The following is a 23,249-nucleotide window of genomic DNA, read 5'->3' on the forward strand; positions in this document are numbered from 1 at the left end:
GAAAGTACAAAATCAAGAGTAAATGGAAACGCTTATGAAAAATATAAAGAAGGGTTTGCAATCTTAACATTAGAAAATATGAAAGGGCAGGATATGTGAACAAAATACTGAAGTGCTCATTCCCCAAACATTTACTTAAAAATCAATCAAAAAAAGATAAACAAAATAGAAATGTTAAAGATCTCCAAAGCAGGTTTAATTATGCACTAAATACTTGGTTAGAGCTCCTTTTGCACAAATTACTTATTCAATGTGGCGTGCATGGAGTCGATCAGCCTGTGGCACTGAGGTGTTACTGAAGTCCAGGTTGATTTGACAGCGGCCTTTAGCTCCTGTTGTGTTTGTCAGATATATCTTCCTCTTCACAATACCCCGTAGATTCTCTGTGAGGTTCAGGTCAGGTGAGTTGGTTGGCCAATCAAGCACCGTAATATCATGTTCATCAAACCAGTTGGAAGTGGTTTTGACACTGTGGGCAGGTGCTGAAGTCTTGCTGCAAAATAAAATCAGCATTTCCATAAAGCTTGTCAGCAGATGGAAAATTGAAGTGCTCCAAAATCTCCTGGTAGATGGATGCATTGACTTTGGACTTTGATAAAACACAATGGACCAACACCAGCAGACGTCACGGCACCCATATCATCACTGACTTAAGAAACTTCACAGTGGACTTTGGATTATGTGCCTCTCCAGTCTTCCTCCAGACTCCAGATCTTGATTTCCAAATGAAATGGTAAATTTACTTTAATCTGAAAAGAGGACTTTGGACCACTGAGCAACAGTCTAGTCCTTTTTCTCCTTACCCCAGGTGAAATGCTTCTGATGTTTGTTTGTTTTTTTTTCTGGTTCAGGAGTGGTTTAGTTCTAGGAATGTGATGGCTGTAGCCCTTTTCCTGAAGACGTCAGAGCGTGATGACTCCTGATGCACTGACTCTGGCTTCAGTCCACTCCGTGTGAAGCTCTCCCAAGTTCTTGAATCACCCTTTCCTGACAATCTTCCCGAGGCTGTGGTCACCCCTGTTGCTTGTGCACCTTTTCCTACCACACCTTTTCCTTCCACTAAACTTTCTATGGATATATTTTTGATACAGCACTCTGTGTCCACCAGCCCTTTCAGCAATGACCTTCTGTGTCTTACCATCCTTGTGGAGGGTGTTGATGATCGTCTTCTAGACAACTGTCAAGTCAGTAGGCTTTTCCTGTAATTGTGGTTGCATGTTCTAAACTTGCCCAAGAGGTACTCTTTATTTATACTCAAAATTATTAAAACTAATCAATCGCATTTGACATTGATTTCAAATTACCTCAACCTTCGTTTGCATAGCTTGTAAGTGAACTTCAGCTCCGTCTAGTAAATGCTGCTCCATCTGAAAGCATGTGAAAATACCAAATTTAAAAATTGTTTTTAGTACAAACTCACTTAATAACATCAGTCCAGTGTTTGAAATAAATATTCTTTCTATGAGATAATGTGGCTTTCTTTGACAGAATAAGGCACGCAACATATTTCATAGTATTCGAAGCAGTGATAAAGACTGTCAATTAGCATTGCATTATTATATACTTAATCATAATAAAAATTATGAACTCAAACCATATATTGTCGTAATCGTGAATCAAGTGTTTATTAGTAATGTTTAATTAATGAAAGCGGTTATCTCTGTTTATTCGGGAAACACATTTCCTGGATTTCTTCTGCGAGGCATATTAGGAGTTTCAGCGTGAGATCGCCCTCTGGCCTTCAGATGGAGATTTACTGCTGATCACAGAACCTTTCTTCACTGTTCCTGACAATTGCAGCTTCCTGTCTAATCGGGATTTATCAAGTTATGTGGTTCCAAAAACGCATCCGGGAGAATAAGTTCATTCAACTCAGAGTATGTTCTTGGTTAAGACTCAAGACATTCTCAACAGAGTGACGAATCAATGAGTCCCTATGGAAACGGAGGCTGGGTCCCAAATGACACACTATACATATATACTCATATGGTATGTACTTATCCACTATGTACTCAAGCATGTGTATGAATTATATAGGGTTATTTTGTCATTAATAATCGGAGTCTGATAACCCCTCCCTCTTCATTGCATAATTGAAGATGCAACAGTTGAGTGCATGAAGTCCAACATTCCACACTTGTTTTTTCGGTTATTTAAGTGCATCATCAGGGGTGTTTTAAGTGGACTTCTTATTTTTGGAATTTTCAGTGTGGACTGAACTACCCCATCTTCTTAAAGGGGACATATAATGCTACATACACTTTTACAAGTTGTTTGAACTGAAAGTGTGTTGGCAATGTGTGTACACAACCACCCTATAATAAGAAATCCACCAAGTGTTGTTTTTTTTTTGTAAACTCTTTAAATGGTTTTCCCCTTTCTCAAATAGAGCCGTCTGACAATGTGTCGTCACACGGTCGGAGGCCCCCTCCCAGGATTGTTTGATTGACAGAAGCGTTTCAGCACATACTGGACTTGTCAGACCCACCCTGAGTGAGGCGTCATCAATCCGAGATGCAGACAAGCATGACTCCTAAGTGACTGCGGTGTTTTGCTGTTGGATGTAATAATGAACATCGCAGCAGTTATATACTCCCGACATCTGAGCGACTGAAATCGCAGAGGTTCTTCTTTTGTTCAGTGGTCTTTTACATGCTTAATGCATCTTTGCAACCTAACTGATAGTTGTGTGATAATTAAAAATATAATAATTTTTTATTTAATCTTTGACGGTTCTAGTAATCCTGGAGTCCTTGATTAGCTGGATCAGGTGTGTTTGATTAGGGTTGGAGGTAAACTGTGCAGAGGTGTGGCCATCCAGGAATTGAGTTTGAGACCACTGCTTTAAACCATGTGATGTGCTGAAATAATGCTACATTGCAACTGACAGATCTTTTCAATTAATTCAGACATGATCCAAAAGGCTTTGTTCAAAATTGTAGTCCTAGTTCACTTGAATTACACAGATTTTTTTTATTTAATATTAATCTATTTTTAACTTAAAAACAACATTTCCTTTGTGAACAAAACCTCAATCAGTCCCAATCTTGGACCCCTAGAAACAGTCAGACAACAAGTCTACCATTTAAACTCTATAAATATAGTGATTTATGATGTTCTGGCTTTTAAATTCGCAGAACACACTGCTTTCTTATGAAATTATATGACTTCACTAGTATATTTATGTTGATCAAAAACAACAGAAATTGGGCTGTTATAAAATTCCTCTTACCTGAAATAAATCCAAAAATAAACACAAACATTAAATATGCTATTATTTGACATCATAATTCAATTAATCTAATGTTGTACCATGAAAATTACAAAACAATCTAACAGAGTACTCGTGACTAATAAGTGATAAATTAAAAATGTTTTTTTTTCTGCATTTTGTATTTCTCACTGATTATCTTGGCATCACTGTTATCGCATTGTTTCTTCACTACAGGAGCTTAAATTGGAGCCACATGCTCGGATGTCTCAACTTTCGTGGACGGAAACACATGACCTTGTGTGCGAGGACACTCTGTACAAAGACGTCACTATTGCTCTAGTCGGCTGACTGGCACAATCCACTTATCTGCTGCATAATCACATCACCGCGAGATGGCGCTGCGGTGCGTCTGCACGCGTCCACCGTGATGCAATTACACCATTAGCTCTTTTGAGTGTTTCATTACAGACCACTCTAATCTATACTAAACTAATATGAAAAATGTTTTGTGCTGCATTCAAATCGAGATGGGTTTGTTATCAAAAACAGGTTATGTTACGGTGTACGGTTGCCATTATCAAATTACATTATATTATTAGCCTATGCCATTTATTATTATGAATGGCAGTCTTTTATGACTTATTAGGCTACTTTATAGCTAAAACCTCAGTTACCATAAATAGACTACAACTATGAATGCTATTTCTTAATTACTTCACCATAAGTTCTTCTCATGTTTAAAATTACCTATTTTATCAGTGTCTGTGGGAATTGAGAATTAAGCATTCTTTGGCTGAAATTAATCCAATTTCTTTTTTTTTTTTCTTTTTTTTAAGACACCATATCTCTTAGGAGAACACAATGGATTTGTGTATGTTTCATTGGGAGTTTGTTAAAAAGAGAAAGAAGGTGTCGTGGATTGTTTAACATGAGAATGATCCAGTGTGCATTTACTACATAGCCTTCACCTCCCAGCTGTTGTCTTTTTGAGGTTATTAGTGTTTCTGTAGATGTTCCCACCTGTTTCTGGGGTCATGACCTCTGTCAGCATTCCAGAGCACCGAGGTGTGACCTTTTGTGGTAGAGCCATAAACCAAATTTACACAAAAGCATCGGGCGGAGAGGATCTCATGATACTCTTTAAAAGTTGTAAAACATCTACCAACCCGTGACATAACCGTTCAAACGAGGCCGTGTGAGGAAACGTGCCGTAAAGGAGCTCGCTATGAAGCGCTTCAGAATGCGCGAGCTGCGTCGGGGAATGACCTTGGATTCAAGGTCGCGTGCGCGTTCTCAATGACAGCAGGAACACCAGCGTTTCGTGTTTCTTCCTTAATCCTTTATCACGCAGCAAGCCGTTGCTTCTACGCCCACCCACAACACGTAGTCTACTCATATTGTGCTTTTATGAATGGTTTCTTTTATTTTTTACAAAACACAAACGGGCAGGTTTCAGTCACGCAGTCTGAGACGCATTCCTAAAATAGACCACTAATAGACTAACGATTTCCTTAACACGGGACTCTTTTCCGTTACAGCATTGCGCGGCTCTGAGGCGCAGCGCTCTCCTCCTCTCAGCCCCGAGCTGTGATCAGGTTTCTCGGATTGTAGTCTCTCCTTCCTTCTCTCCTCAGTCACTGAACTCTTCGCCGCTGGCTCACAGCCCAAAACTGTTGTATGAACCAGCTGACTATGGGAGGCCTAGAACAGCGAGTTGGGTCAGTGTCACAAGACCGAGCAGACTGACATTTTCCATGCCATCTAAAGCGATGCTTGATTTGCAGCTCTGCAGTTTAAGCTTCTCGAGGACAAAGCCATTCTGTCGCGTTACTACGGACTTGGTTTTTTTTTTCTGAACGGGACGTGTTTGGACCACACAGGCTATATTTTAGCTTAGATATAACCTGAGCACTTCTAAAACAAGTAGTAAAATAAAAGGCCACATGATGATATTTAAATTGGGTTTGCTAGCCCACATATGGGGATTTCACAGACTTACACATAAAAACACAAGTAATACACGTGGAAAAACGCCATAGATACTGTAAGCCTGGTTTACATAATAGATAACAAAATAAGAAACATAACCAAAGGTGATGCGTCACGCAGGAACTTCTGGGAACGTCAATGTATCCTACTGTTTTTAACTGTAGCCTAAATTAAAATGTGACTTAAAAAAAAAAGTTTAATGTAAAATACATGTCCTATTAAATATAATTTACCTCCATACAGGCAACAGCAACTTCAGTTCACCAATTCACAGGATTTAATGTGGAATTCGTTCATTTTTACATAAATTAGGCTATTATTAATATTATTTTCCTTTTAAATTAATTTTGGACTATGCACGTGAATGACTTCAACTGAGTTCCGGTAAAAGTTGTCAGAAGCTATTATTCAATCCAGGTTTGGCATTAAATCGCACTTTGAAGGTAGGCTATCAATGGTTTTAAGTTACCTTCATAAATAATAATAAAAAAATACTGCGTAACAGTGAAATGCATCACCGTTAGACTTAACCAGCTGCCAAGCAATTCAGGACCAAATGCAAAGGTTTTTTTTTCTTCGCTAGAGCCTGTGGGAAGGCCCAATTATTTTACGTAGTCACGAATCATCATGGCATATTTATTAAACGACCTTTGTTTACACCACGCTTCGTTTCATTCTACCCCTCAGACGGTCCACAAAATAGCCCGTTAATCTGAATAAAGATAATGCATCAAAAGTTTGTAAACGCATGAGTCAAACATACAGAAGGTCCATTTCTCCGTATTGTTTAAAGCTCTGCGGCCGCGTGTGACGGAGGCGCCAGGACGCGTGATTGGAAGCGGCAGCGGACGTAACAGAGACGCAAGAGGAGAGAGGGAGGAGAAACAACGAGGATATACGTAAACGGGATCTCAGCTGTATTAGCGGAAGACAGGATTCAGGCTTCCAGTGACAACCGAATCAGCGATACGGGGAACTAGTCCAGGGACGAGCGAATCAAATCAGGATTAAACATACGCGTCTGCTCCACTGACTGCACTCGAGTCGAGATTGAGATTCATTCAAAACATCCTGTAGCCTAGTTGCATTGCTTTTATGTCACATATCCTTATCGTACTTAATACAGTACCAGAATTGCTAAGGTAGCCCACTTCAACAAACAGGCAGAGCATCTGCTCTTTAAATCGTCGTGCAGGACAATACACAGTACTGTAATATATGTGATACTATAAGTAAATATCGGATTTACTGTTTGCTCAAGAGTTTCTTTGGTTGGCTTCGAGGCACCAGCAATGCTCTCTGAAATACTGGTAAGTGTTCATCCAACCGGCTCCCAGCAACGCTCTTTATTTTGTGCGAGTGTAGACGTTTAGAAACATGTTAATGCGCGTGGAGTTGTAAACCTGTCTGATAATCATGATTCTGATGTCGCTACCAATATTGTATCTTCAGCAGTAAAAACTTTGCACTGTAAATAGGTCAAGTGTTACAGTTTGTACGACTAGTAACAGCACGAGTAACTTACACGACTTGGCAGATTTGATGTAGTGCCTAACATTTAGATTCGCAGACTCTAGCTTTTCGTCGCATACAAACGAGTATTAGCCTACGCGCTTTTATTGGGATAAAAAGAGGGGAAAGTCCGCAGTAAGACTTTGCAGCAGGCTGACCTTGATCGAGTCCCCTAGCTCGTACATTGTGTCAGAGCGTAAGATTTTACCTCGGACTTCAGTAGCCTACTCGAGTCATGTCGCATTTCCAGTAGGCTACAGCCTTTCAGTCTGGAAACAAACTAAATCTTTGCATTCTTGTATTTCAGGCATTTCACGTCGTCACTGACGTAATGCAGTTGGTAGCTTCAAGAAGGCAATAGTTTCATTTGGCTATTATAAGTCTGTGTGCCCAGTTTGAAGCAGACTTAGTATCTACCTAATTTTGTTTGTCATAATGTAATTAAAAGCTTTACGTACTTAATCGTTTCCCTGATTAAAAAAGTATCACACATAAAGAAAAAATAGCTTTAAAAATAAATAAGTTTAAAACGATGTAATCTGACAGGAGATAGACTCCAGTCAAGTAGATAAAAGCTGATTATTTTTTAATGGAGTCCATTGCCTTCATGTGAACAGACATGTTGAGATCACGTGACATTGTAACAAATGCTTGTTACTGGATACTGTTGGAATAGTCTATACTATACAACTAATATTTTATTGCTATAACTAATAGTTGATTGCATTTAACTGAAATCTGTGTGATTCTGCATCCTGCCAATAGGTGTCAGTATAAATTCCAAAGTACACTTTTTTTTGTTACAGTACTTCGTCACAGTCGTAACAATACGAAAAATAAAAAATATATATCTTTTATTTTTCAGTCAGCATTTATACATTTTTAAATCACTGATGCTGAAACACAAGGTTACAGTTTAGTGGGGGTTTCTTGTCTCATTTAAAATTGTCATAACCAGTGTTGGGGGTAACACATTACAAGTAACACGTATAATCAGATAATCTTTTTTTCAAGTTACTAGTACAGTAACGCATTACTTTTTAATTTACAAGAGAATATCTGAGTTACTTTTTCAGATAAGGACAGCAAGTTACTTTTATTTTTCATTTTATTGATTGACAGCTCTAATGTTCCCATTTTGAGAAAAATATAATGTTACTCTAGTTACAAAATAAATATGAAAATGCATTAATCTCAATTTAAAAAAAACACACACACAGATTCAGTAATACTCAAATATAAATAAAAATAATGAATATGATGCAAACCTGCAATAATTATGTTAAACAACACAAATATCATTTATGTATTTAATCCCATTCTATTAATCAATATCTTTGCTTCTGACCTTGGATGACACCGTTCAACCATACTAATGAGCAAAAATTACTCTAGACAAACATTTGTGTGTCTTTTTTATTGCTGAAGTGTGTTGAAATTTCTTCTTTTGCATTCTACTGTACGGATGGAAATTTACTTTCCCTTCAGCCTGAGGCTTATTCCTTTCACTTTTGGTGTGAAAAGGCTTTTATATTTGGCAAAATAAATTGAAATTTTTTATTTTCAAAACAAACAAGCAGGCACTGTCCAGATTTAAAAAGTAATGTAACACATTACTTTCCATAAAAAGTAATTAAGTAACATAATTGTTTTTTTGTTTTTTTTATGGAGTAATACAATATTGGAATGCATTATATTTAAAAGTAACTTTCCCCAACACTGGTCATAACTGGTTCTGGAATTCACACAGAAGGTCAAGGGTGAATAGTTTTCATATAAAATAGGTACATATAAGTCTGTGTAGGTTACATTTGTGATAAAGTCTTTTTCTAAAGGCTGTGTATAAATAATTAATAGAAACTGTCTTTGAAGTGCTGGTGACCACTAGGACCCTCTTGGATGTGATTGGGAATCTCTTTTCTTATGAAGCTGTAATCCAGTTGAGCAGTTAACCTTTCCATGGTCAGGGCTCACTGAACAAGGTCACCTTTTGAGGTCTGCTCTGACAGTCTTTGCTCTATAGTTGTAATTCATGCATACTGTAGTCGAAGTTCAAAGGCTAACACATGCTACTTATCTCAGATTTCTCTGCTATGAATCAGATTTACACAGTAAACATTAGATTAGAAATCAGCTGATCACTGATACTTAATTTTACACAGCACCAACTGATGATAATATTGACTACTTTGACTAGTTTAAAAATAGGACTGATGTCACTAAAGAAATATAGCATTCTGAAGTAGAGCTGTCCTTAACGTACCTCAAAAAAATAAATCCGTAACCTCAGGTGATATAAAAATACAAGCAGAAATCTTTAACTAATGCAGGACATATTCAGCACTCAAGTCACTTTTGTAAAAAAAAATATATATATATAAATAATAAACTATAATAGTATATAATAAACCTGCTATTGCCATCTTTCATTGTTATGTCTCTCAGCTGTGAAGCACATTGTTCCTCATGTGTATTTGCTGTCACACAGAGCTCGTTTGGAGTTTATGTGGCTGTCCTTCAAACCCCTCCAGTGACTTTGACCTTTGGAATGTGTCAGAGGGGGATGGGGAGGGGGAGTGTGGTGCACAGACCTCGTATGAGAGTATCTGAGTGTCCGAATGCATGTCAAGATTGAGTGAAGGACAGTGAGCAAGACCAGAGAATGGGTGCATAAGAGAAAGAGAAAGGAAGGGTTTCTTCCTCAGTCAGCATTTTGTGCCTAATGGTGTAGGTAGTGAGGTGTAAAACATGGGATACGGTGCAATAGATACACTGATTATTATGGGGCACAAATCAGCTCTACAAGAGGTTTATTGACATTGACCAGGACTGACTTTTTTATTTTTAAACAAAGAAAAGGGAGATAAATCACTTTGCAAAACCTGATGCTGAGATTTACAGCTAGTATTTAAATCTGGTGTAGTTATCTGAATGCTTTCATGGGAGGTTAAAAGGGGTCATTATTTTGTGTATTTGGTGTAATGCAACGCAAATGTTTATGCGGTTTAAGGTAAAAAACAAAACAAATTTAAGGTTAAATAAAACATATTTTCCATACAATGTGCATTATTGTTGTTTGTGGAGACATAATTACTGATTATAATGACTTTATAATATCTTTTAACGTGTTGCGTTGTGTATCGCGCCGAGTAAACATAAAACCCATGTCTGAATTTGTGATTGGAGAAACAACAAGCACTACATTACACTTCTCAAAACTTGTGTTTGAATCATCATTGGCAAAATCTTTAAATATGTAAATGTACTTACAGACTGTGATTCAGAAGCACCAGACGGTCCTTGCGAAGTTGGAACTGCCCCTCTTCCTCCAAAAAATGCGCTGCACACATCTGAATATTTGGGTTGAATTGTTCTGGAATAGTGTTGTAAATACAACTTAACCACTGATTTCTAGTTGTGAACACTTTTGGAAGGCCAAACAAAGTTGTTTTGCTTTCACAACGAAACACACAGCGACTCCACGACATGGCAGCAGCAGAGAGAAAAAGTTACGTTGTCTCTTTTGCGTGAACATTTGGGAAATGTTATGCAAATCTTGGTATGGTTGACTTAAATTTTATAAAGAATATCTGCATTTGAGATTTTAGTCTTTGCAACTTTACAGATCTTCTTTATGCACCAAGAGCTTGTAACACTCCAAAGAGAAAGGAAAAATTCAAATCCCATCATATGACCCCTTTAATGTAGTTTTAGTTTCGAGAAGAAGATGTGGTTCATACTAATGGTGGTTTCGGTTTTATTTATCATTTAGCCACGTAATGGCATTTTGTGTCTCTGCTGATGCAATCCAATCTCTAAGGCCTTATTTTGTAATGCATAGATCTGTCATTTATATTCTGTCTCATATATTTTTTGATGACTGACTGATTTTCCCTTTCTTGCCAGGGTTCCTGATGCCCAGTTTGAACTGACCTGTAGTCTTCTGGCACCAAAAGAAAGAGGATTTTCGGCATTCACAAGACTAAAGACCTTTGGCTTTTGAGCAAAAGGTAAGCTGATAGTTTTTATTCATACTCTGATTGATGTATTTTTAATAATATATGCTATATTCAAAGGAATAATGCAACACTTTAAAATATACATTTAATATAGAAGTTATTTTCTTAAGCAATCACAATACCTCTTGCCATTTTCTGTCTCTCAATAACATCAAAATTATTAACAAAACTGCCTCGAGCTGAAGAAAAACAAACGACTTGCCAGTGTCTGATTCTTTCCCCCTTGCTTTCATTATAATATGGAATAACCAGTCACTTATGCTAAAGGTTTTTCTTTTTGTCAATCATTATTGCGTGTTTATTAAATCTATTTAGTAAAATTGCGTGGCTGCAGTGCTCGTGAGCAACTCTCCTCCCTCCTGCAGGCAGCTTGTGACTCATGACACGTTTGTCCGGGGAAAGTGAAGTTCAAAGATGCACACTGCTAACTAAACTAAGCGTATTCAGGCATGATTATGAGAACATGGACAGATTTCTTTGTGATTGACAGTTGGCGAGTCAATGAATAGCTGTTTTTGGATAGCGTTAACGTTACATGTTCTCCGGTAGAGACGTTTGGTGGAGGTGGGACGCATCTTGAACGAGTAAAGGTAACGTTAGCGAAAGCTAAGCTAGTTTGGTTTGTTCATATGAGTGTGGAGCAACACAAACTTCAACTCAATAAGACTTAAAACTTTTTAAACATTATAGAAGAGGAAACAATCATTCAAACTCGAATTCAAACATCAGTCCGGATGTATGCATTTACTATAGGATATATCTATAGGAACTGTTTGAATTGGTTGATAAAATTATAATATAGCAATCCGAATATTGATGTTTTTATATTCACATTAGCCATGTACGACTCGTGAACGAATTGTTATTTTTGAGTCATGTTTTTAGTGAACCGGACTTAACGTTACTGTCCGAGCGGTTTTTAAGTGAACAACTCCGACTCTTTGAACTGAGAACCGTCATGTTCGATTCGTAATGAACAGAGAACCGAGTCATTTGATGGTGTAGGAGAAAATTTGACTGTTGGGTCGAAAAGAAGTTGCTGGTTACATAAATATATTTACGATTTGATTGTAAAACAGTTATATCAACACGCAAAAAAGCTATTTTGTTTTAGTAAATGGCATTTTATTTTGTGCCTACAAATGGACCGTTTGCCGCGCCGAGATGACAGGGACCACGTGATTAGGTTTTAAACCGGTTCTTTGGAACCGTTCGAAAGAACCGACTCATGTGAATGTGTTGGACTTCCCGTCATAACATTAAATTTCAAACAAGCTCACCGTTTAAAGTCCTTCGTTTCTATGTAATGAACCGAATCGGATGTCGAACATCGGTTGGGTTCGCGTGAAGCCTTGCGGCAGAGACGCACGTGTGTGATGACGGTCCTTGGCACCACATGATCAGTTTGCACCTTTTCCTTTATAGTCTGTCATTTACATGTGTTTAAACAGGAACGTTCCTCCATCATCCGGTTCCTTCATCATGATGAGGGATTTAGAGATCTCAGCTTGTCTTCAAATGATTTATTTTGATTTATTTTCCTCAGCGGCGCGTGTCCTTACTGTAGCCACGTGGTCATTATTAGGTTCACTGGAAACAAGTGACTTGTAAACTTCACGACTGTTACTGTGGATTTGCTTAAGCTTAGAAACCGTTATCTCATATGTTCCATGTTTATCGTACAAGCAGTGTTATTCGTTGGTATAGGTTAAATTCAAAGTTCGGATGTTGTGCAATTGTGGCAGAATGAACGTGTTTGGCAGAAAGTACAGTGGACTTGGAGGCATTGGGGCACAGTTACATTCTGCACACTCGCCTAAGTTGCAACATAGCATACACAATCAGGTGAAAGGGGAATAGTGTGTGTGTGTGTGTGTGTGTGTGTGTGTGTGTGTGTGTGTGTGTGTGTGTGTGTGTGTGTGTGTGTGTGTGTGTGTGTGTGTGTGATGTCCGCCGAGGACAAATGAAGGCAGAAATGTAATTTTCTACCATAATCTGAGTGGCATAGTCATGATATGAGTCAGTGTATATATATGTGCATTAAGCTATGTATACTTCATACATTGTATGACTAGTATCTGTATAAGGAAGTCATATCAGAAACTCTATTGCTCCAGTAATCATGAGCAAATGCCATCGCTGTTTGCATTCACTACTTGGCAGTCGTTCTGCTTCTTGGGTAATTTTTTATGTGTTAATGCAATAGAACATTTCTCTTTCTCGTGAAATGCTTAAAATGGCAAAATCGGCAAATTTAAGAAATGGCATGATGGGTCAGTTTGTCCCTGAGGGGGTTTTATGAACTGTGGGTAGCGTTTCAGAGTCTGTAGGGCATCTTTTGTGGAGGTATAATTAGAGGATTGGTTCTCTCTCCTGGATTAATGACCCTAATCTGGCGTGGGAGGAGGCCGTGCCACTGGGATTATGGACAGATTTGTGCAGAATTCAGTCACGTCCATATGTGTGTCCTGCTCTCTAAGAGAATGCTTGTAAATCATCTTCATCTATTTGAATTGCTATATGTGATGCATGTAGATCTTTTCTTTGAATGGCAAAGTGTAGCAATACTTCAAGGTATTTTATTAATACTGAACACATGCATTCATACTGGTCAAGATGCTATAATTCTACGAATAGAATGAAATTGCAATCTATTTGAAAGTTAAACAACGTCTGAATGTATTGCCTGCTTGGAGCTGGTGTTTTGTGAGAATTTCAGGGACTTTCTTACAGAGTCCTCTCTTTTGGGGACTGCTGGGATGTTTGATTAATTGTAGTGAATTGGTATGTAATTTCCATGGAGAAAACAAAGGAAACAGTTCACAGACTTCCCAACATAACGTTCGAGAGTGTGAGGACATATAGGTGCTTGTTCGTTGAATGCTGTCTGCTTGCTCAGCATGCACCTGCGTGTTAACTGAATGGAAGGAAGAGCTAGGATTACTGAAAAAATAAACGGTAGTTTCATCTTTACAGAAGAAATTCATTTGTGTTATTTATTGCTTCTTAAAAATTATTGTTTAAAGGAGGCTTATGCTGCATTTACATTGTAAGGCCTAATGCACATATTCAGTATTTAGACACACTTTGGGATGTTTACATTACAAGACAAACCAATTGTGTTTGCATTATGACCTGCCAAGATGCACTAGGCTGACATCAACACACACAGTCTTTGATTTAGTTTGTTTTTTTAGTAGTAGTCGTCACAAATGATCTTTTCCATTAAGAGATGATATTTAAACCTCAACTGGTTTCCATTGTTAGTTTCTGACCCTGGTTGTTCTGTGACATTAGATGCATGTCTTCAATTTGATGATTGACCCTCAGCATTAACACACAGTAATTCCCATGCAATCATCTTGATGTACATCAAATGTCTGAAAGTCATATGTTCGATTTAAAACAAGATTTTGAAAGTGACCAGATGATGAAACATCAAGTCTTGACCTTCAAGATGATGATGATGATGATTATTATGAAATTTTAAACTAAAAGGTCTTCTATTTTCCTTATTGTCTCACCTTTTTTTCCTACAGGTATCATGTCTTCCAGAGAGCGACGGTCTGATTTGTACATAAAGGCTGAACCCAGCAGTCCCGAGGGAGGAGGTGGTGGCAATGGGAGGACCAGCCCGGGAGGAGCGTCCTCAGACTCCTCTCAGAGTGGAGGAGGGGGATCCAGAGGAGAAAGTGCTGGCCGCTACTCCCCGCCCCCTTACACGCCTGCGTTACGTTGCCATTTTAAGGAGGAGGGTGCGGATGGAGCCGAGGAGGGCTCCACTGGTAGCGTAGGAGGCCGCTGCAAGTACACACTAAGCACGCTTCCCAAAAGGCTGTGCCTGGTGTGTGGAGATGTGGCATCTGGCTACCACTACGGAGTGGCTTCCTGTGAAGCCTGTAAGGCTTTCTTCAAAAGAACTATACAGGGTGAGCATGTCATGTTGCATAACAGATTCAGTTCTCATTACAGATAAATTGTAAGTAAGCCAAGCCCAGTAGTTGTGTGAATCAGTATTTTCTGCCCTCCAGAGAGCCACCGCTGCGTCAGCCTCTTAGCAAGACAAGTCATATTTATCCAGAATGTAATGTGATGAGATTTAAAAATGGTGGACTTTGAAATTATGCCAAGAAAGCATGTTTTTCTAGTGCATTGATTTCATTAGATGCACACAATATAGCATGACAACTGCAATCCGGTTTGAAAACCAACGTTTCCTCTGAGCTTGTTCCTTTTAATGAATCACTTAAAAACACACAAATTAATAGGTTAAATTATTCTCAAGAATCCTTCACTGAACTGATTCAGCTCTTCACTTCTGTAGGAAACACTGCTCTGAACTTTTGTATAACATCTTCACCTCCATCCCACAGGTAATATTGAGTACAGTTGTCCCGCCTCTAATGAATGTGAGATCACCAAGCGCCGCAGGAAGGCCTGTCAGGCGTGTCGCTTCACCAAGTGCCTCAAAGTAGGCATGCTCAAAGAAGGTAACGTGGCACACGGCCAGCACAACCAGTCCCTCTCTCTTACGATACATAAGTACCTCAGTGTACAGTGTGATCCACAGCCTGTGCCAAAATCCTAATCCTCTTTCTGTGTTTGGTGTAGGTGTCCGCCTGGACCGAGTTAGAGGCGGACGACAGAAGTACAAGAGACGCCCGGAGATGGAGAATGCTACATACCAGAGTGCGCCGATACCTTTAAGGAAAGAGGGAGAGAAGGGTAATAGGAATAATAAAAATATTTGTTTATACTTTAACATTTATGAATAATTTAATTAATTATTTTTTTAAACAAACTAAACTTTATGGCCTGCAATTACTGCTTGATAAACTTGCTTGATTGTTTGCCCTGAGTAATGATTAGTCTGTTTATCTCAGGCTCATCCAGCATCATTGTGTCTCATCTGCTGGTGGCGGAGCCAGAAAAGCTGTTTGCTATGCCAGACCCCCTGCAGCCTGACACGGCCCAACGCACGCTCACCACTCTCTGCGACCTGGCCGACCGGGAACTAGTTGTCATCATCGGCTGGGCCAAGCACATTCCTGGTAAGTGAGAGCAAGAGAAAGAACATCAAGATGTTTGGCAAAGAGTCCATGTCAATGAAGCTATTCTGGTGTTGAACTACCGGTTACTCACTCTCTTGTTACTGAAGTTAAAGGGTTACTCGACCCCAAAATGAAAACTTTGTCATTAATCACATACCCCCATGTCATTTTAAACCAGTTAAAGCTCAGTTCATCTTCAGAACACAATTTAAGATATTTTGGATGAAAACCTAAATGTCCCATAGACTGCCAAGTAAATAACAGTGTCAAGGTCCATAAAAGGTATGAAAAGTCATCGTCAGAATACTCCATTTGCCATCAGACATGCAATCTGGGTTATATGAAGTGACGGGAACACTTTTTGTAAACAAAGAAAACAAAAATAATGACTTTATTCAATAGATCCTTTGTCAACAGTCTTCTCTGCGTCTCTCCATATCACCGTATGCTGCGTGTGCTCTTTAAGCTAAAGTAAAACTAGCACATAGTTGTGTCTGTCTCAGCCTTTGACTCCATGATTCACTGTCCGATTTATGTTGCACATGAAACTAAAAAGTTATTTTTCGATCTGGTAAACTATTAATTGATTGACTGACTAAAGTTCACAGTCAAGTAAACAGTTCTCTAGTTCAGTAGGCAGGGCGGTGATCAGGGAAGCTGTCTCAGTCAAAATCCTTCCAGTGCACTGAAACGTTCACTCTGTACAAACACCATGAAAACCAGGGAGCATCAATGTTTACTATGTTCCCTTAACAGAAACCCAGTTTCCGACACGCGATATTCGAGGTAGACCAATCACAAAAGACAGGGCCATCTGACCAATCAGAGCAGAGTTGGCTCAGGGCCTGAGCCTGTATACTCCGAACTAATCTTTAAGAATTGTTGGAAAATGAGGTGATACTAAATGTATATATTTTGAGAAAGCAAAAGCATTTTTTGACCTTGCATACATGTAAACCTATTGTAGGATACTTGCAAAACAATATTAGGTACCTTAAAAAAGATATAATAAGGGCAATTAAATTTCATGCCATCCCTAAAAGGCAGGTAAAAAAAAATTTTTATTTTTTGCTTTTCATCTGTCAGACAGAGGTAATTGTGGCAACTGAATAAGCTAATTGTCCAAAATAATTTGCACTGTTGACCAGATCTAATGAAGGGCTACTTTTTTCCACTAGAAATAAATAGCACTATGGTACTGATTGTAGTAGAAAAGGTCCCTTTGTGCAAAAAGTAGCAGACATCCTCTTCTTGAAATATCCTCTTTTCCTTTGCGGTAAAAGTTATTCATCATGTTTACTCATACAAGCTGTTGATCTGGGTACTTATAGAGCCACTTTTTGCTGGGAAGTGTTTCTTACTAGCCTAATTTCACTAATATAGTGCACTTGAAGGCTATGAAAAAGCCAGCTAGATAGTTTTTACTTTTCTGCACTGCCTGAAAGTGCTGATCAATCTGTATGTAGAGAACAGCTGCCTGACGAAAGATTTTAATTGAAGGGAACAGGAGCAGGTGAGTCAGAGCTACAGTCAGAACGTGGAAGACTTTTCTCCTAATTGCTGTCCGAGTTCAGTCTTGGAAGGAGCGATTTCAACTGCTTTTGTCAGTCTCTGGCTATTTTCAAGACCTCTAAATTTAGAGCCCTGTTGTGAGTGTCCACCATGTCTCGGTATTCAACAACAACTCTTATCCTGCTCTCTGCACTCCACAGAACACTAGATCTGATGAGCGGGTCTTTTCAGTCCCAGTAGGAGGTGAGGATTGTGGGATTAAATCCCTGACAAAAAGTTGAGACATGTTCAACTTAATGCAAATGAGCGGCGAAAACTAGTCGGTCTTTATAAAGTGAAGGTGATGACATCTATCATAAGCATTTCAAAATCTACCGACAGTCCTGGAGTTTCACTTTGTTACATATTACTATATTGAATTCATATGTCAAATGCAGTTTCTCAGAATCTCAACACCAATTTCAGTACCAAGGCAAAGTAAATATATTAATATAAAAAGACAGTATTTATTAAAACACTATAACAGTATTAATATGTAGGATATCAAAATTAAGCAAATACATTAAACCGTTGAGTGTTTTTCTCTTTTTCATGTAATTTTAAAAATGTTTTATTAATATTTCTGACATAATAGACTGTGGCAGGTATTTTATGCTTCATTTAGGCTAGAATTTTAAGATTTTGACACCCATCTGATTCCATTTTAAGACGAGGCATCTGTGTTTGTGCATTCTGAGCTTGTATTCTTCTTCACTAGTGGAGCGTTAACCTCTCTCTTTATTTTTTTTCTTCTTCTCATCCAGGCTTTCTCTCACTATCTCTGGCTGACCAGATGTCCGTGCTGCAGTCGGTGTGGCTGGAGGTGTTGGTGTTGGGGGTGGCGTACCGTTCTCTCGGCTGTGAGGACGAGGTGGTGTTTGCTGAGGACTTTGTGCTGGATGAGGAGATGTCTCGTGTGGCCGGTCTGACTGAACTCAACGCCGCCATCAGCCAGCTCGCTCGCCGTTTCAGGGCTCTGCAGCTGGACCGCGAGGAGTTCGTCATGCTAAAGGCCATCGCTCTCACCAACTCAGGTGCACTTCCTGTCAAGATTTTCCTGTTAATGACTCATTACTTCCACAGCCTGTTTTTGATTTCTGATCAAAACCTGCATGACCCGGGTGAGTCATCCGGTAATTAAGACCAGAACGTATTCTGTTTTGTGTTGTAAACGTAACTCTCTTGTCACCGTCTGCTTGTATAAATTCATCCCCCACCCGGAAGAACACATGAAACGTTTGATTTGATTACTGTAAATAATAAATTCAACCTCTGTGTCTGCTTCACCCACAGAATCTGTATTTGTTATGCAAATACTGCGAGTTGCATGCTTTGAATATTGAACACACCCGAAACCTCTTCCTTACACCTCACATATCCTTGTGTACATGATAAACATTGACCCCCACCAACAGAACTATTCATTTGGCAGTGACCTTTAACACGAAGCAAGAGTTAATTAGCTAGAGAGATTTATATTATATATTTAGGATTTCTTTACTTGTTGTTACACAATTGCATTTGTAATTTCTTGCATTAATCCTCATAAAGCTGTGGCCACATTGGAGCATGCAGAATTTCTTTAGTCTTTACAACAAACAGGATGTCACGCTCTAGGAAATTTACACTAGCATTAGTATATAACATGGTGAAAACATTCGGGCAGGATGCATTAAGTTGAACAGAAGTTACAGTACTGTTTTCACCAATGATAATTATAAATACTTATTGAGTACTAAATCAGCATGTTAGAATGATTTCTGAAGGATCATGTGAAACTGAATATTGCAGTAATGGCTGCTGAAAATTCAGCTCTTCATTACAAAATTCAGCTATTAATTTCGAAATAAAACAGTTACACTGTAAAGCTGCAGCCTTGAGGTAAATCTGTGATGTTTAGATCCCTCATGTTCTCAGTTCATGCCACCACGTGATTTTTCGGGGTTTACATCTACATATTTGTATGCAGATTTTTTGTATAATGCATAGAATGCTGGGTGGAAACAAAAATATAAAAAAAATATTCTAAACTTATCTGCACATAAAAAATGTATGCACTCACTTGAGGTGGAGAAATTTCAATTTTCAGTTTCAATTCAGTTAGAATGTCTGCACATACTGGATAAATTCATCAAAACATCATGTGATGGATTAATTCGCTAATTTGCTAATTGTTTTTGTACTCTTTGAAAAGAGTGACACATTGGTTTTATTTAGAAATGAGGGTCTAATCACTTGTCGTCGTCGTCTTCCTCTCTTTTAGATTCGGTGTACATTGAGGACATGGAGGCTGTGCAGAAGTTACGGGACCTTCTGCATCAGGCTCTGCTGGAGCTGGAGGTCCAGCGATGCCCTGATGACCCCCAGCGTGCAGGACGACTCCTCCTAACCCTGCCCCTCCTCCGGCAGACTGCCGGCCGAGCCCTCACCACCTTCTACAGCATCAAGACCCGAGGTGGCGTGCCTATGCACAAACTCTTCCTGGAAATGCTGGAGGCCATGATGGACTCACCCTAGAGAAGAGACGACAGATGGATGACGGATGGATGGAAGATGAAGAAAATGGGCTACATGTTTGCCCAGAGTCTTTTTGTATATTGCAAGGGCTACAAAAGCCAAAAGAAAACACTTTTTGGTGTTGAATATGAAGAAGATGTTTTGTGTAACTGTCCGCCGGTACTGGTCTTTCACATCCAATCCACCTTCATTTGATTTTAATGGGTAGCACGTCAACACAGGCTTGGGTCAGTTCAGACACACTTAATATTTCTATCAGTGTTCGAGAAACCACAGACAACGTGTAATTCATTGTCACTCCACAGCCATCCTGATAAGTGTCTCTAGGAACTAACCGTTACTGTAAACTCAGAGAAATTTACGTGCCAAGGACGTCTCCTGAGACTGCAGCAATATGAACTCTTCCCTGAATCACACGATTCAGCGTTCGTTATCTCATTCTTTAACAATGGTAGGCCAACGAAACAAACACAAGTCACTATCACTACAGTTCTAATCAAGTAAGCTTATTTTTCTCCTTAAAACAGTGCATAAAAGGCACTTGTGTACAGTTAATAATGTCTTTTATAATGCACTCGCCATACTACAAGTGCTATCTAACTTTGTCCTGCTAGCTTTTTGTGGAATATGCAACACATAGGTGAAGGAAATACAGTTTAAGACAAACTTCAGTTTTCTGGGACACACTGGTACTGCAAATATACTGCAAAATCATATGGAAAGCAATATGAAAGACTTCATAACTCACTTGATCTCTGTCATGCCACGTCTTGCTTCAAAACAGAATTTAGTAGTTTAGTCGCATAGCAAGCAAAGTCAGTGTTTTTTATTATTATTATTATTTTATTTTTTATTGTAGAACATTTTTATAAACCAGGCCATCCTTTGTATAATAGCCAATTGTTTAAAAAGAATAATGTCATCGTTTTAGGATATGGATTATGTGAATGGGAGATTATGGGTACTAAATGCTGAACTGAACCAACAGTGTGTCTAAATCGGGGTAAACTGGGAGTTTTTCCTCCTGTAGGCTTCTACTGTCATTGATTTTTGCTGTGGGACGTTCATATATCATCCTCAATTCTTCAGATGACACTGGCCTGCTTGTAGATGATTCGGAGTAATTCATTTGGAAAGACTTTTTTTTCAGTCATTCAGAGGAACGATCATAATCTGTACTGTAATCCTCCATTTGTAGACAGCCTCCATCCGAGGTTTGTTCTGTGATATTCAGACTGAAAGCCTCTGTGGTGCAGATCAACATTAAATGCAATTTGGAAAGCCTCACGAGGTGGGCTCATCTTCGAGACTCTTCGTTCGGCTGTTTTAGGATGTGTTTGCGTTGTCTCCTCATAGTGGTTTGTTTGCAGACACTCGTCTGGTATTATATGCAATCATACTCCGTTCAGAGTCATACAACTCCTCTACCTTTTATTTATTCTACACATGTGAAAACCGGAGGAAGAAAAGCCAGTTGCCGTTTTGGCCTCTTTACCAATTTTAAGTACTAAAAATGAAAACCACTGTTGTACAGAGTCGGACCTCGGAGGTGACACCAGATCTTCAGGGGGATGTTTTTCACTGTATGCTGTTCGCAGCAATGATTGTATGAGTGCTTTCAAAGTGGATTCTTCTGAAGATAGTTTCAGCTCAACAATAGGTTTAATCTGGGTCTGCAGATTTCTAGTCCAAAATACTGAGGGGACGTGTTGTGATTCAGGCCTTTGGGTGATCATATGAGTTTTTGTAGCTCATTGTGTGCTTACGGCATGGCTTTAGGATTTGGTTTTCCATATAGACTATGAAGCTTGGCCTCAGGTTTGGTATTGAAATAAAGCAATTCATTTGGGAGAATTATATGAAATGTCTGTTTTGTATTGAATTTTTTTTTGTTTTAGTTTTTTTTTAGATTTATCTTTTTGCAAATTAAAGTACTAACTTTAAGACATAAGAAAGCCAGTGGATGTTATATTCTGCGTGTTCATTTTTGTTTAATATATAGTATTGCAGTTTTCAAGCACTAATATGTGTTTATCACTGCAAAACTTTCTCTGCTTTTCATTTTTTTATTATTATTATTTTTATTTTATTTTTTAATATTGACAGTTTGGCTGTTAAGGGAATTTTGGGATATTTCAATAAAACTCTTATTTTTTTTATTCAGTCTATATGCATTTATCAAAACTGTTTTTTTTTTTTCTTCTAACATTTCAGTATGTTTGTTTTTTCTTTTGTGGAAAGGAAGTTAATGTCTCTCCTGAGTGGTTATTGGGATGTCGTGGACTTTACATAACCATGAATGAATGGGTCCATTCAAAGACAGCTGTAAAATATGTCAATGTTTGTGTCAATAATAACTCTAATATAAAGATGATAGTACAGTAGTGTTTTCATAATGGTAAGCATTATATAAAGCCATTTTGTCTGTCAGACTTAGAACATAACATATGATTGAGAGAGAAATTAAATACATGGCTAGGTGTTTTCGTGTGTCTGTGTATATTTCTGTAAATGAGCAATACCAGAATTTACCAAAATGTTTGTTTTGACTTTTTTCTGTATATTGATATACTGTAAATCAAACCTCAACAGTAACACTAGTGATAACAGTCGAAAGTAATAAGAAGAACTACAGTAAAGAACAAATCAATATTTGTATTCCAAAATGTATTTAAAAGATTAAAATCTATTTTTTACTCAATTTGCGGATGTTTATTAATATTCTCGTTCTGGTATTTGTGGGAGTTGAAGTCATCTGATTGTAAATGTCTGTGCTTTTTTGTTTCCTCTTTGTAAAGCTCAGTGGTTCTGCAGTAAAACTGTTTCAACACTTTGGTCATATTGAATCACTGTGAAGAGAAAGCAAACACTGAGACACCACAGGAAAAATAGAGGTGTTTTAAAATCTTGTCAGTGTCTATATGTGTTTTGTAATAAATTAACGCGTCATTGGATTTCTATGTCGTTTTGTCATCATGATCATGTCTGTTTTCTTTTTTTCCATGTGGATTAAAAAAATCGTCCATATTTAGGCGTCTTTAACATTAATACTAGTGAATGAACATTATTCATATAAGTCTCTAGTCCATTCCACAGTTTATATGTTGTAGGGCAGAAAAAGCTAGATATGGTGCAGTTCTCCTTTACAGGTATATTTATGTAAATGTTATAGTTACATTTAGTACTATTGCTGAGATAAAACGATATCACTTATCTTTAAGTCAGACGGAAAAGTAGTGCGAACTGGTGACCATCCGCTGTGAGGGAGAAACATCACTCGTGCCAACTGCGTTATGTACAGTATGCGTGCGTGCTACCCTCGTGTGCTTACGTGCTGTATGACATCACGCGCGTGAACGCGACCCGCGGGGATACAGCGCCCTCGTGAAGGTTAAG

General features: G+C 38.4%; 1 protein-coding gene across 3 annotated transcripts; it reads left to right on the forward strand.

Annotated features, from left to right (window-relative positions):
* The first annotated feature begins 6,095 nt into the window (after nucleotides 1-6,095).
* Nucleotides 6,096-22,807, forward strand: LOC113064347 (steroid hormone receptor ERR1-like). 3 transcript variants are annotated; one of them, XM_026235108.1, is made up of 8 exons: nucleotides 6,096-6,513; nucleotides 10,622-10,725; nucleotides 14,274-14,663; nucleotides 15,108-15,224; nucleotides 15,346-15,459; nucleotides 15,618-15,785; nucleotides 18,101-18,370; nucleotides 19,600-22,807. In XM_026235108.1, the coding sequence occupies exons 3-8, from the start codon at nucleotides 14,279-14,281 to the stop codon at nucleotides 19,851-19,853; spliced, it is 1,308 nt and encodes a 435-aa protein (XP_026090893.1). In that variant the 5' UTR covers nucleotides 6,096-6,513; nucleotides 10,622-10,725; nucleotides 14,274-14,278; the 3' UTR covers nucleotides 19,854-22,807. The 3 variants fall into 3 exon arrangements, with proteins under 3 accessions (XP_026090893.1, XP_026090894.1, XP_026090891.1); XM_026235109.1 differs by lacking the exons at nucleotides 6,096-6,513; nucleotides 10,622-10,725 and adding an exon at nucleotides 11,073-11,324; XM_026235106.1 differs by lacking the exons at nucleotides 6,096-6,513; nucleotides 10,622-10,725 and adding an exon at nucleotides 11,920-12,103.
* The last annotated feature ends 442 nt before the right edge of the window (nucleotides 22,808-23,249 follow it).

The sequence above is a fragment of the Carassius auratus genome, chromosome 46, assembly GCF_003368295.1.
Source record: "Carassius auratus strain Wakin chromosome 46, ASM336829v1, whole genome shotgun sequence".
Taxonomy (NCBI): domain Eukaryota; kingdom Metazoa; phylum Chordata; class Actinopteri; order Cypriniformes; family Cyprinidae; genus Carassius; species Carassius auratus.